General features: G+C 42.9%; 1 protein-coding gene across 6 annotated transcripts in view; it reads right to left on the minus strand.

Annotated features, from left to right (window-relative positions):
- Nucleotides 1-15,883, minus strand: part of sipa1l3 (signal-induced proliferation-associated 1 like 3) — a 76,166-nt gene that overhangs the window by 29,108 nt on the left and 31,175 nt on the right. For 4 of the 6 annotated variants that reach the window (XM_031296652.2, XM_031296654.2, XM_031296651.2 and 1 more), the window contains exons 2-4: nt 14,286-14,370; nt 4,195-4,922; nt 378-1,359 (exon numbers count right to left, since the gene is read on the minus strand). In XM_031296652.2, the coding sequence (XP_031152512.1) occupies nt 378-1,359; nt 4,195-4,680 (1,468 nt within the window). In that variant the 5' untranslated portion in view covers nt 4,681-4,922; nt 14,286-14,370. The remainder of the gene's footprint in view (nt 1-377; nt 1,360-4,194; nt 4,923-14,285; nt 14,371-15,883) is intronic. The other 2 variants (XM_031296655.2, XM_031296656.2) reach the window with 1 other exon arrangement.

Here is a 15,883-nt window from a genome sequence, read left to right on the forward strand (position 1 = left end):
CTCATAAAGTGAAATTTTCATGCCATGGGACCTTTAAAAAAAAAAAAAAAATTATTTTATTTATTTATTTATTTTTTGTCTTCATGCCTTTTTATGTTTTATGTAAAACCATTTGAGTTTTTGAAAGGTGGGATGTAAAAACTACTTGAGGTATGCTCTCATTGCACCAGTGTTTATGAGAACTGAATAAAAACTGTTTAAGAATCTATAAACTACAGTTACAACAAAATGTATGTTGTAATACTGCAACCATGTATAATCAATTTCCTATCAATAGGTTTGATTCTTGTGATCCTTACATAACACAGCTGGCATCAACATCAAATGTATGGTTTAAGTATGATATCTGCCTTATAGTAAATGTGTCTCAGTGTTACCTTTCCCATGGAAGTAGTCTCTGTAGTACCTGGCCCCCAGATCTACATGCTCTATGCCGTACAGTTTCAGTCTTTCCAGTCTTGTAACCTGCTGTTCAATAGGCACCTCCAGCACTGAGACGCTGGCGTTACTCCTCCTGAGCCAACCCCTCGCTCCGTCTCCTCCTCCGTCTCGCTCTGCTGACGAGCTGAGGAAGCTGATATTGCGCTCCCCGTGGCCTCCAGTCTCATTGAGGAAGTGGGGGCAGCAGAGGAGCAGTGGGCTCGAGCTGTGGGCTCCATGAGGCCCGTCCATTAGGTCCACACCCAGGGAGGGTGTCATGGAGCTGGGGTCGAGGCTCAGGGTCAGATCCTCTATGCTGGAGTACACTGGGTCGTTCACAGTTGGAGCCGAGGATCTGGAGACAGACAGGGACACTGATGCAGCTGATGCCCCCGTGGCCGTGTTCCTCCTCTGGGCGGCGTAGCCCCGCTGAGCCGCTGCCTCGTGGAGGTCAAACAGGATGCTCTGAGCATCGAAGTGGACAAAGCTCTTAGGACATACCCACGGTTTGTAGGAGGCGTCTGCTGAACCCCGGCCTCCCCCGTCCTCGGTTGTTTCTCCTTTCCCTCCATCCAGCTCATTGCGACTAGAGCTCCTAAGTTTCCTGAACAAAGAGGAGGTGCCCAGTGACGACTCCGTCCCTCCACTTTTCTTCCTCACTCTCTCAGCTCCGTCTTTCCTTCCTGTCCCTATTACTTCCCCACCTGTGGGACCAGGTGAGGGGGCAGAGGGGAGAGGTGCGCTTGGTGGCGAGTCTGGAGCGTGCAGCAGCTCCCCGAGGTGTATGGGTGCTGAGCTGCGCTGGTCAGGCCTCTCCTGGTGGAACTGGCTGAGCATGTCAAAAAAGCTCTGCTCAGGAATGCCCTGGATGTCGATGGAGGAGGTGCTGCCATACTCTCTGAACAGGTTTCCCATCCCGACACCTCCACGAACCTCCACCTTGAAGCAGAAAGGGGAGAGAATTTTCAGTTTATGACGAAATATCAGTGGATACATAATTCTGATTTCAATAATTATATTTTGGGGAAAATATTATGTTATAACTATAACTTCTGATCCCTGAAGGAGAGGAACGAGGTACAACACATATAGTATGGGATGTCTGACTAAAGACACCTTTATTGACACCTTTCAATAAAGGTGATGTATGTGTGATGTATGCTTTTGGTCGATGCACTCAGTACAACACAGAGTATGGGACATATATTCAAGCCCTGCAAAGCAGCCACCTTCAGCATTCTAGTGCATCGAAAACCCAGTAGAAAGGGCAGAATGAGCCACCGAAGTGGCTGTCACATCCAAACTGTAGCACCGAACAAGTGTGCGGTGGATGACCAACTGGTTGCAGCACAGATATCACTCACAGATACCCCTTTAAACAGAGCCTATGATGTCGCTACGCCCCTGGTTGAATTCGCCTTCACACCGTGAGGCATTGGAAGACCTTTACTGGTGTAAGCCAGGGAGATTGCCTCCACAATCCAGTGAGAAAGCCGCTGTTTAGATAGGACTTTGCCCTTGGCCGGATTAGCTAAACAGACAAACAACTGATCACATATGTATTGAGCCTATGTAGGCGTGCAGCACATGTACAGGACACAGGGAATGGCTCCTTGGAAACAAAAGGAGGGGAACAGAAGTTTAGGAGCTCAAAAGCCATAGAGCTATTGGCTGCAGGGATTGACTTAGACAAATACACCACGTTCAGCAGCAATGTAACCTTGGAGCCTTAAGAAGTGAATTGGGTACAAGTGGGATGCACAGACAAAGCCTGAGGTTGCCCACCAGCTTTGCGGAGAGGTAACTTCATAGGGAAAACAGGAACAACATAGGGAGCACATGAAGTTGTCACAACAGAAACATTTATAGCACCCAAACTAGGGGCTACATTTTTGTGTGTGTGTGTGTGTGTGTGTGTGTGTGTGTGTGTGTGTGTGTGTGTGTGTGTGTGTGTGTGTGCGTGCGTGTGTGTGTTTTTGAATGATGGAGGATGAAGAGCAGCAGTGCTGCGGTGCCCCTCTCCACCCTGTCCCAGAATGAGTGTGATTTCCTCCTCCGAGGCCCTGAACCCCTGGAGGCCTGGTGGTGGGCCCTTGCCCCAAGCCGAGTGGCTCACCGGGTGGGTGCTGCCTGCCCAGCGTGGCCCTGGACCCGTGGACGGTGCTGCCCCTTTTAGGGGGAGGCAGCAGCATTGCAGGCTTGTGAGCACCTGCGGGCAGCTTGTCCTGCCTGGAAATGATGCTGCGCATAGCCACTACATGCTTTTTCCGCTGCTCAAACATCGCCTGGAAGTTGTCGAGTGACTGCCTAAACAACGCCTTAGCAGACACAGGCTCATCCGGATCTCTTTTCTGGAACATCAGACTGGGTCAGCCACAGGTGCCTTTTCGCCACCACCATAGATGCCATCTCTCTGCCCATGGAGAGCGCCGCACAGCAAGACATGCGAAGAGTGTAGTCCGTGGCCATTTTAACCTTATTGGGAAGAGTATGGGTATGACGGGAGGGTTGTGGGGCCACCCACCCCATTGTTGTGAGACAAGGGCAGATAAACTGCCAGGGATGGCTCCATAGGTGGAGGATTGACCAATACCACCTTCTCCGCTCCATCGAGATCCACATACAGACAGTGGTTTATGAGGAGTGGTTGAGTCGGAGGGTTCCGACTCGAACTTGGCTAACCCCTCCACACACTCCATGTAGTCAGCCCAGCTACCAGCAGGGACTTCAACCAGGAGCTCCTCACCAGTCTCAGATGAAGCCGAGTGCCTCACCTCGGATATTATCAGACCGCATGACGGTCTTTCCCAGCGCTTTCTTCACAAATGTGAGCCGCCTCGCCAGGGTTGAGTGCCGGAGCTGGCGACAAAACGCCTCATGCTCCGTTCAACGCTCTCCGGGCATGCATGATCCTCACTCTCACGCTGGTCTTTGTGATGCAAAGAGAAGCCGCACCCCCTGAGGATTATATCTGTTTATGTCTGGTGCTCATCTCGAGACACAAAGCTTATGAACGCAAAATCAGACCTCTGCGGGTAGCTAGGCTAACACCAACAGATGCCGTTAATCTAACTTTGAGGCGGCGAAACAGAGCTGATGACTCACATATGCTATACACATACACCGCAGGTCATCAGCCTTAAAAGGCATGACTACAGGTGACTCCATGTCAGTCATGCGGGGCGTAATTTCCCATAATATATGTGTTGTACTGAGTGAATCCACTGAAAGGTAACGTAAAGTTAGGGTACTTACATACGTAACCTGTTTGGTTCATTTCAAACAAACACGTTTGCCCGTTTTGGTTAGTTTAGGATGGTGTGAAAGCTGTCAAATAAACTGTGTAGGGCTTATTTGTGGTGTGAAAGCAAAAACAGATGAACTACAGGATTTTATGATAGTAAGTATGTGTTTGTGCATGGCCACAGTGAACAGAAGTATAAAACAGAGGAGAGTTGTGAAACGTAGTGACCACACAGTAACTATCTCCCACCAAATAGTAAGGTACAAGGTATCTCTTTTTTTGTCCTTAGTTCCGCCAATTTGTCATTATACACTGTACATGCCGCATGACCTGCTGTCAGTCACTAGAATTATTATTTTGCCATGTGGGTCAAAGTCCCGCTTTGCCAATATAACTTTACATTTAATTCTCTTGGTTTGTTTGTACAAAGTCAGTGTAAACACAAAAACGCTACAGAACTAAAAAGGCAACACCATTTTTTCCTTGAACCACACTACAGGTGTGAGAGGGGCTGGAGATTGAAGACTCACCTCATTTTCGTCCTGTTCGCTCAGCGTCACCTCGCTGTTTGAGCGCTGTCTCAGTGGTGGGTACGCTCTCAGGCTAAATGGTGAACATCTTTCAACGCCAAACCCTCCTCCTCTAAACTCTACATCCTTCGACCGTCGTCGTGGCAACCTGGCAACCCCTCCCCGCACCAGCCCGATGTCAGATGACATAACCGATGAGGAAACTGAAGTGGAGCAGTCATCTCCATGGTGAATGCTGACAATTTGCCCATTTTCTAGTAGTGACTCCCTGGACTGCGCACGGCGTGGGGGCCATTCTGCAATCCGCGCCCGAACACCCATTTTGGGCACAGAGATGCGTGGTTGGATGGCTGGATCTGTGGGGCCAGGAGCCGGGTGGCCATTGGGTGTGTGACGAAACGCAGTGTGCTGGGGAAACCCTCCTCCTCCTCCATCCAGGAGGTCTGAGGAGGTGCAAGTGACCCCTCTGTCTCTGTAGCTGTTCATGGCGCCCCAGGAGAGCTCAGGGCAGGGAGGCAGGGGGCTGGCATCCCATGTCACGAGGGGTGCTGGGAAAGAGGGAGAGGAGGGGCCCCACACACTCTCTGCTGACAGTGCTACAGCCTACAGCGCCCAAATACATTGCTTTTAATTGGCAGGGTGGGAAAAGATTTCACTGGTCCATTGAGGACCAGTTTGAGTCGGGACCGGTCGTCTTCTTCCTGGATTATTTTCAGTCTAATGCAGATCTGAGGACAGAAGGAAAAAAACAATCATTCCAACAAACCAGCTTCAGAAAATCAGCATATTTTAAATCACAGAGATTGTGTGACCCAAATATTCTCCAGAGGCGCAAAAAAAACCAAAAAAAACATGAGCGCTGAATTTAGAAAAGAGCAAGTCACTCAACTGTATAACAATGTAAGACTCATAAGACAGACACAGACAGAGAGAGAGAGAGAGAGAGAGAGAGAGAGAGAGAGAGAGAGAGAGAGAGAGAGAGAGAGAAAATAAGGTGAGGGGATATGACAGAGGATTTCTTCCATTGAGGCTAATCTTCAGGAGGCTGACAAGGGATATTATTATCACACACTCTGTGCACTTGAGTGCATGTGCATTCACACACAGACACTCATACACCCAGAGGACATGAAGACTGTGGCCGCTCTGCTGCAGATTAAAACCACTGAAACACTTCAGCTAATAGCATCAGACTAAAGGTAATGCCGATCCAAACAGAGGGAGTACACAGACAATTTAAAACACAATCACTGTAGCAGATTCCCTACTCATGCCTTGTCTCTTGTTTGGGAGAGGCCCACGGTCATGGTATAGCTTATATGTGGCTAAGACAGAAGCTACTCTATTCTAATCGTCCTACACAGTAAAGCCAAACAACAAACAACTGCAACTTTGAGATGGGGAGAGATTATTAAGGACTTCAGCAGAGGCAGAAAATGGTGACGGCACAAAGTGACCCAACAGCTGGAGGGGTATGGTGGGGTAAATCCAGAAATAGAGTGATTGGACAGTCAAGAAAGAGCAAGGAGGAGAGCGGTACATTGCTCAGTGAACCACAACGGCATGCTTTAATATAACAGTCACACTGCATCAAGTCTTAAAAACCCACCAGCCCAGTAAAGACTCTTGTTTACTCAGAAGCATCTTATGTCTGCTGAGGTTTAATGTGATGATTTTTACAGGCATTAATGTCTTCACTGTACAGGTACAGGAAAAATGTCAGAGCATTTTGGTTTTATATTAATACTTTCTTTTAGGGCTGCAACTAACGATTATTTTCATAGTCGATTAATCTGTTGATTATTTTCTCGATGAATCGATTAGTTGTTTGGTCTATAAAATGTCGAAAAATGGTGAAAAATGTGGATCAGTGTTTCCCAAACAAGATGACGTCCTCAAATGTCTTGTTTTGTCCACAACTCAAAGATATTCAGTTTACTGTGAGAGAAGAAACTAGAAAATATTCACATTTAACAAGCTGGAATCAAAGAATATTTTACTTTTGTCTTAAAAGAATTACTCAAACTGACTAATCGATTATCAAAATAGTTGGCGATTAATTTAAAAGTTGACAACTAATCGATTAATCAATTAATCTTTGCAGCTCTACTGTCTTTGAAAAAGCTAAACCTATACTAGTGTTGCACTCATTGTAAAGTTCCTGCCAGCTGAATCATTGCACTCTTTTACAGTCATCATCAGTCCAGACAAAAGATTCAAGTCATGGTCACATTTTTTGGGCTGTGAATGTTGTGGTTGTTAAGAGTGACCGGCTGGGAATTCATATAGGAGAATATTAGGATGTGGTGATGACTCCACTGGATGAACCACATTATGAACACAGCAAGCAATGACGATATGCTGACAGTGGTTCACGTGCAAACATGTGAAGACAGAGCCGATGAACAACAGCATCGAAAACAAGCACACTGTATCTGTATTGTAAGACTTTTAAAGGCCTTCTTAATACCACATAGAATGCAATTTAATATCCGTTTCACAACCAAGCTGGCCAAAGTAAGAAAGTATGATGGAAAACCAGTTGGGACGATATGGTCTAGAATGAATTACTGAAAGTGGATTGATCTTGAGGAAGGCCTGTGGGCAGAAACCTCATCTAAATAAAAGAGAAATGCAGTGTGCAACAGTTTTTTCCTACTTTTAAGTCTACTTCCAGTGATCAGAACCTCACTACAACCCTTGGTGTGCATTACTTGTCTATATTATACTAAAAATTAGTTGTCGTTCTTGCAAGCAGTGTATCATAATTTCAAATAATATAATCAATTAATTTAATGCAACCTGGACCCAGATAAGTGGTGGAAAATGGATGGATTAACTAACTAGGGATGATTCATTAATCTAAATTCATTTAAATTTGGCTGTGTTTTTTTATGTTTTTAGATGTTTTAGAGCATTGACTTAATGTCTAAAATGTAAATGTGCTCAATCCATCTCCATACCTGCTGTAGTCAAACTGCTACTCTTCCTTTCTCCTGAATTTTCTTTTTCATCCCTGAGATTCTGCCTCATCTCACTTTCTATTTAGCTCTCCATTCTTGGATTTAAGATCCTTTATCTACGTAAGTCTCTCCTCAAACTGCCAAAGTCATTCAAATATCTACGCTAAATTTGCTCAGAGGGCAAACGCACATCATCTGCATAACTACCTATTAAAATAGGCTTGTTAGGTTTCAGTCTTGCCAATTTCACTTTTTCCCCTCTTTATATTCCTTCCTGCATCATGCTAGTCCATTGTACACTGAACACATTTAGCTTTCTGTCATTCTTTTCTTGCACCTGTTTGTCTGCATCACGTGATTCGACCACACATTTCATAACACCCTGCTTATTGAAGCAGCTTCTTCAACGTTATGTTAAGCTTTTAATTCAGATAGCCACTGACCTTTCAAATTTCACACCTGTGAAAATCGTATCCGTAATTAATCAGACAGGAGCGGTAACACTTTAACTCCTCTGAAAAAAAGCTTTCAAGAATTTAATGGTATGATTCAACCACAAGCAGAAAAAACAGACACCCACACCCCCATCCACACACACAATGTTTAACTGTATAATAATTTGGACTCCCATCTAACCACATTAAAATCTAAGCCCTTTCACCTATGCTACTGTTTACTGGGGTTTAAAAACACTTACCTGAAAAGAAAAACTAAAACATTTCAGTAGGTTTAATAGCATTCACAAAGCATACATTAGAAACTTTTTTGTTGAGAGAACAAATATTCCTTCTCCAGCTGCCTCGGTTTCTGTGAATTCTACAAATCTCCACTCCTGGGTGGACTATCTGGTTATGAAGTCCAATTTGCATAACTCAAGCTTTTCATTGTGTCAAGGCAGCTCACAGTGGTTGTGTGTATTTTATGATAGATGCCTTTTATGAGTCCTCGCTGAATTCATTTTTGGCCTCAAGACTGCATTACTCATTTACTCATAAACACACACAATACTCAATTCACAGCAAACAAAATCCCACTATAGTCATACAGCCACGCAAATGTATCATGTCTTTGTTTTTGGTGAACCACAGGCACTTCTGAGCCAAAGGCTCCCGCTCTGATCATGCTTTCTGACAGAGTCTTTCCTCATCCGGGAGTGCTGTCCTGTGATCCCCTATGAGGCCCAATCCCAGATTATCCAGCCCCAGCTGCAGGAGCTGCAGAATGGCTTCATTATGTGTCTGAGGTGCCTGATGAGAGAGAGTGTGGTCTGATCTTTACAAGCAACTTCTGACAGCACACAGCCCATCAAAGAGAAATATACCCGACTAAGGTTTAACATCCAAAGAGCCATATAGACTGGTAATATGACAAATTAAACGCCTATAAATTATGTTATATGTATAATTATATTGGGGGGGGGGGATACACAAATCTGCGAAGATGTGCATATTGTATCTATGTAATGTCTTTATTTGACCATGGAATTTCATTCTTGACAGGGTATCTGCATAGTTTTTAACAGCAAATTGAATGGCTATTAAGACCTTTTTTAAGTCCTCTAAAAAGGAAAATGTAAGACTTTACCATGACAAAAATAAACAAAAAAAAACAGGAACATGACTATCCTAACACAACATAGAATGGTGTGGCGAAGCGTAGCGCGGCACAGCTCACCAGACCCACGCTCAAGACAGGTCACAGGGACACGACAACTTTTATACCAAGTGCTGATTCGCTTTACAACTCTGACATGGTTGATTGTGCATGAATAAACTATCAGCCTTTAAGGTACTTCAGGTCATTTCTAAATTCTAGCCCCTCATAGAAGTTTGAAAAAGACATGGAGGACAGCCCCAGGACATTACAAAAGATACTTATGGGCAAACTACTTGCCTGCGACGGCACATACTTCTTGTGCTTCTCTGCTTTCATGTGTGAATCGAACGTTATGTGGCCCATTGTCCCCAGCTGTATCGTCTTTTTACATAAAGCACACCTCACTTCATGATTACTGGCTGTTTTCTTCAGCCACCCCTGATACTTTTCGTCCTTCAACCAATTATCATTAAACAAACATTTGCCCATGCTTGCGATATCGCTTCAACCAAAATGTGAATGGTGGCGAATCATCAACGCAACGCATTCATCAATTACCTACTCGTCAGTCATTTATGGAATGATGCAAGTTGCACCCACATAGACCGAAGTGCTGCCCCCAGATGGTGCGCTGGTCAAATTGCGGTTGAAAAAAAACAAAACACGGATGACAAGTCGGACTCGGTCCCACATGAAATTTAAGACCTCCTTTTTCAAGATATTTTCAGACCTTAATAATCGAAAATTTTATTTAAGACGTTTCAAGACTTCTTTAAGCCCACAAAAAGTATCTGTATCTGTGAGGTGCAAACATCAAATCATCACCTTCAAGCACTCACACCCGGCAAGTGTACAAATTTATAGTAACAACCGTACAATTAAAAGTATTATGTTCCATTTTGAAATATTTTTAAAAGAAGTTACACCGTCGGTATGATGGGAAGAATACCAACAGAAAGTATAAGGCTATGCTATACTGACACTGTACAGAGGAGGAGAAGAATAAACTGTATACCAGTTAACAACATATTTGCTCCATTGTTTAGATTGAGGGGAGAGCAAGGAGCTATCTGCAATCAACAGTACTATACAATATGATTATCAACTACATAAAAAGGTTAAAAAAAAACAAATTAAATTAAATTAAAAAAAAACATATAATCTGTAATATTAAGAATTGAACAAACATATGCAGCTTTGGCCCAGACTACACAAGATAAAGTGCAGACAATAAATGCCTTTTAATTACACACATACAGCATATAGTAATTATTCAGCTCTGGGATGTACCTCCCCCGTCTCTCCCATTCATGCTACTTCCCTCTTCTCCCTCCACACCCGCTCCGACTTGCTCTGCATGATACAGGCTTGGCCCATGCACCACAGAAACACACCGAGGCTGGTAATTACACTGGTTAGATGGTAGCAATGACAGAGTTAGCAGAGGAGTACAGCTTCCAGAGGAATGAGCGTACTAGGTGGGTTGGGCTGAGTGCCCACTGAAGCTGCTGCTTGCTTGTACGTCATACCGGTCAACCAGAACTGAGATCAGCATGGAGCGCTTGTCACAAATGTAAAATCATCGGAGATGAGGAGAGATAGGCCTGCCATATGTTTCTGTCTTTGCCGTTGCCAAAACAGAAAGCAGTCTAATTATATTGAAGAGTAAAGCAGGGATGTACAGCAGCAAGCAAAAGTCAAATGAAAAGATGTACAGGCAAAGACCAAAGGCTTCCGGAAAACTACAATTGATTAAAAAAAAAAGAAAGAAAAGAAAATGCAAACATAAACTGCTGACATTGTGTCAAGGCAGCTTTTAAATTATAGTAAAACCTCCCCAGACATAAAACACAACAACAGAAGTTACTGTAAGTGTTTAAATTAAGCAAACAATGCCAGAGAGCGAGCTAGATCATGGGCTGGTTTGAAGAACAGATGGCGGTACATATGACTGGCAGATGGCAGATAGGAGCAGAGTAGAGCACGACACTGTAATACAACAGTGCATGCAGGGACAGCACATCCAGCATTCATGCCACCTTGGCTTCAGAAGGAGCAGACCGACCAGGAGGTGCTATCAAGTCGGAATGACCTCGAATCATTCAGACATAAAAGGTTACTGAAGTTGAAGCCAGATAAATGAGCCAGTGATGAATTTGGAAGAAAAAAAACAACAACCCTAGAGGTTATTAAACTGAAGACGTAAGTAAATATAAAAAAATAACCTCACGCCACGTGAGATAGTTTGAAAGGTGTGTACGGTTGGCAACACAGATGCTTTTTTTCTGTTTAATCAGCCAAAGAAAATGAATAGCACAGACACATTTGAAGAACTTGGTCTTAGCTAAGAAAAGAAAATACTCTTAATAAAAGCTTTGAAAGGTAAAAGTCAGAAGCTGTGTTTTTCAAGTCTATCTCCCTTTTCTTACAGTGTAGTGGCGACACAAAGGGATTTTCTCACGGCCAGTATGGACAGGAGGAAGGATTGCAATAAATAACAAACTTAAATGAGGTATTTGAAAGACTTGCTATGTGCTCATAAAGACTTGAGACTTAATGCAAAAAGACTAAAAAGAAATAGCTCTACAAGAAACTAAAAATAAAAGTCATCAGTGCTTTGCTTAAAGGTCAGTGCCTTTCAAAGGAAGTGGCAGAGGTGAGGTTGCCTGGGGCTGTGAGTGAAGTTCAGGGGCCCAGATGTTTCGTTGTGCTGTGGAGTGGAGTTCTAAAAGTCTCATAGGGATGACTGCTGGTGTCTGTCTGTGTTTCCCTGATGTGATTGCAGAAGCAACCTGCTTTCCCTTCTACAATAACAGATTTGATAAACAAATGTAATGTAATGTCATGCGGGCGATATAAGCCAAATGGAGCTACAAAGGGCTCTGCTTCAGACCAGACATCACACTTGAACCTTGCTTTAAGTAAAATGTTTTCCTTCCCTACAGCCGGAAAACTTCTTTCATGGCAAGGAAAATGCAATGTCATCTTACCTAAAATACTAACAGTAGTAGCACAAGTGGTCATTCACCACATTCTTTACATGCAACCCTAACTGCAGGCGATCCTGGAAGTCTGAAACTTTAGTGTCAGATACTAGCTGAACCCCTCCATCAACAACAAAACTCTACAGGAAACACTGAAAACAACACTGACATGGCAGAACATTGTGCTGGAAGGAAATCCACAGTCGAAGCCTCCGACTCTGGTCTATATTGAGTTTGTTAAGTGTGTTTGGTTTATCTGGAGGCGACATCTCTCCTTCTCAGACTGGAGATTAACTAAGCTACAGCTCTCTACCTGTCGCCTGCTTTCCTCTCCACTCCTTCCCCAGTCTTTTCCTCGAGTCTCTCCCGACACCGCTGTCATTGTCTCCACTGATTTCTGTCTACATTATTTTGCCAGTGTGTCACTTCTATCTGCCTGTCTGTATGTCAGGCTGCCGTCCCATGACACTGAGACAGCTCAAGAGGAGGAAGAGGAGGAGGAAGAGGAAGAAGGCCACACACAAACATTCCAACAACCACGTAACAAGTCTAACGATTTGCATCCAGTTGGAGGATCACAAATTGAAGCCCACATCACCATTCATCATTATCATTCACTGGTTTGGCTTCAGGAGATGGAGCAGCATCAGTGGTGGTGAGAAAACCATGAGAGGTTGAGATGTTGAGTATGTAAATATTCAGATACTGCAGTGCTTGAATAATATGTTTGAATCTCTATGGGTGGCAGTTAACTTTCAGAGATAATCCATTTAATCTCAGCAGAAACATTTTCTTTTCGCATTCAAGGAGGTCAGATGTCAGTGTGGTAGCAGCTGGAAGCGATTCAGTGAGCTGCTCAGGGACACTTCAACAAGATAAAGACATGCGGTTCATGAACCTCGGGGGACTGGTTAAAGGACGAACTTTCTAACCTTTCTACCTCTAAAATGTTGTTAAAAAAACTAAAAGTTGAAGTAGAAAGTGGCATAAAATAGAAATACTCAAGTGAAGTACAACTAGCTCAAAATTGTACTTGCGTGCTGTACTTGAGTGGTGTAGTGTTGAGTAAACGTACCAAGTAGGGGTGTGCAAAAATTTTTTATTCACATTCGTATCGCGATTCAAAAACGATTCATTTATTTATTTATTTTTTCGTTTTATAATGGTATGTATACTATTGTCCTGAAATGAGTTTAGCTCGTCATTCCCATAGATGGCGCTGCGTCAAATTCACACTGACGCCTGGGCACTCTTGTCATAATCAGAAGAAGAACGAGTGACGCAGAAGTACTCCCACCGAACGAAAAGCTCTTTTTATTTAACAGTTTTATTTTATACTTGAATTAAATGTATTTGAAAGCTGGCCCAAGCTTGGCACTTTGCAGTTTTTAGTTGCAAAAGTTTTTATTTTTGTATGAAGACATATAAAGTAATATCAAACTACATTCAATTTGTTGTTTCTTTTCTTTTAAATTGTATGTCTACTGCAATCACATGGGAAAAGTAACTACATTCACATACCGTGAATCGTTTTTTTAATCGAGAATCGTTTTTGAACCGAAAATCGATTTTGAATCGAATCTTGAGCCTAAAACTCAATATTGAATCGTGACATTTTCTGAATCGTGCACTCCTAGTACCAAGTTACATTCCACCACTGCTTTCTGCCAGTATCAACATCAATAATTACCCTAAAAAAAGTCTTTGTGAATAAAGTAATTTTCTTTGCTTTTCTGAATATTTAACCCGTAGCTTCCTTGTGTCGTGTAAGAGAATTCCAGACACCCCTGTAAATTGTTTTCATAAATACCACAGAAATAAGACTAAAAATTAAAACATTATTTTGTATTTCAGCACTTGTGCACCATTGCTGACCAAAAGGTTATAGATAGCTAACGTTAGCACAGACAGACAGTTCAGAGGAAGGTCAAAGTGTTCCTGAAGCCAATAAACAAGTCAGTAAATCTGAAAAAGCTGCTGATAACAAGTTCATGACAACAACAACAACCAGAAAGAACCTGCAGAAAGTACTGGTGAGCTGTTACTTCAGAGATAATTAGCATAGAACATTGCATTGTGGGAGTCCCTTTTAAGCTGGATGTTGTGTTGGGACTGTGGTCGTTAGTGCAGATCTCTTAAATGAAAGAGAGTATACAGGTGACCTGCTTTTCATTATCAGTGCAAAAAGCAGATGAGAAAGTGCTTTTCTACAAAAAGCAGAGCGCTCACCTCTACACTGCAAAAAATATCCAGGTCATCAAGTCAATTAGCCTTTTATTAAGTCTATTTTCTGATAACCGAACATTCTGCATGTAAAGCAGGTTATGTTCAAAGTTAAAAACACACGTATGCACGCACAAGCACGCACGCACGCACGCACACGCACACACACACACACACAAAACTAATGTTTTCAGTAAGACAAATGTTACAGTCTGTCAAGTCCACATAACCAAACCTCAGATTAAAATGAACAAAATACAAGTTACTGCTAAATGATTACACATACACACACAAAAATGTGCAACATCAAATGTACGAATGTTACCTTGTGCCTTCAGCTGTGCAGTATGCAGGTGAGGCATGTGAGGTTTGATGTCACAGTGCAGGAATGGGAGGCTCAGTTTTTTACTCTGTAAGAAAAAAATGAGAGAAATTAAGCTCTTGTCAAAATCGATTTGACATTCAACTTCTTCATGGAAAGGCTCTGCAGCTAAGTTATGGTACTGTCATTAAAATGACTTTAGGATTTTGCTTCACACGGGTGAAGAATTTTGTATAATATAATGCATAATAGGTAAACACAACATATTGAATCAATGTGATTTTTTAAAAAAAAATTTAAATATTGTAAATCTACACACATTTGCCGTATTGTGAAGTGCTGTTTTTAACCTTTTATTTGTCACATGTGTTTCTGCAGAGCAGCTGTAATCGGTTCTACGCTCATCGTGTCATTCGCACACAGACATGTCTATTGTTTGAGAGGAGTCAGAACAAAGATGCCTGAGGCAGTTTTCCTGTACAGGATCGGTACTGCAAATGCATTTGCATACAGACAGAATGGCTTGCACACAAACACCACGGCATGTAGGTTTTGCAGCATTTTACATCTGCATCTTGTTTTAATATTAGCTCAAATACTATATAATAGAACCAGAAAGCTATACTGCTGATGGATTCCTTTCCTTTCTCTGCACACTAAAGTACACAGAAACAAACAATGGCTCTGATATGGTCTCCATCGACCTCAACGTCATTTCCTCACAAGCTGTCATCATCATCCAGCTCCTTCTTGAGCATGGTTGGAAATAAAAAGGAAGAGTGGAGGCAACGTGAAGGAGGCTGTGCACTTTGATTAGAGGTTAAGGGGGGCTAAGAACAGAGGGGGGAGCGATCTTCAAATACAAGAAGGACATAAAGAGAGGGGTGAAGTGGGGCCAGAGGTGGGGGCGGGTGGTAATCAGCAGACATAATTTCCTGAGGGGGAGGCCCACTACTGTCTAAAAAATATAGTTCTAATCAATATGGATCAATTAGGGTCCACTTACCCTGCCACTGCAAGCATAATAACACTGCCTTTAGCTGAGGGGGAGAGCAGGGGCGGATGGGGGTCAATGATCGTGTGAGTGTCTATTTTCTTATAGCAAAGCGTCAGTTCTTAAGTCAACAGCGTCAGCATGGATTTACGGCTCAGGCTTCGCAGGCTTCTGCCCTGAAAATGAAATTAAACCGTAAGTGAAAACTTCCCAACCATGGCAGCCTTTGCACCACAGACCCCAGGCTCAAAGTGATTGTACTACACAGCTTTCGTGTGCAGCCACTATCACACACACTCAAGGACACAACAGTTAGTGAAATCAAATCCAAAGTGAACACAAACACTCGCACTAAAACACACACTAACAAAACAAATATGCATGTGGAGAAAAGTAATAAAAAACTGAATCAATTACATTCACAGAGGGCAGTGACAGGTATTAAGAATAGAATGATTACCCCCGAAGCTAAAAAAAAAAATGCAATGTTGTCAAGCTTTTCCATTTAAGCTCTGAAGGAGGCCAAAACATCAGCTCATGGAATAAAGTCGCCTCGCCATGTCATTTGAAAGTGCTCCTGCTTTCTATGCTGTTAAGTTGTTATACT

Source organism: Sander lucioperca, chromosome 5, assembly GCF_008315115.2.
Source record: "Sander lucioperca isolate FBNREF2018 chromosome 5, SLUC_FBN_1.2, whole genome shotgun sequence".
Lineage (NCBI taxonomy): Eukaryota > Metazoa > Chordata > Actinopteri > Perciformes > Percidae > Sander > Sander lucioperca.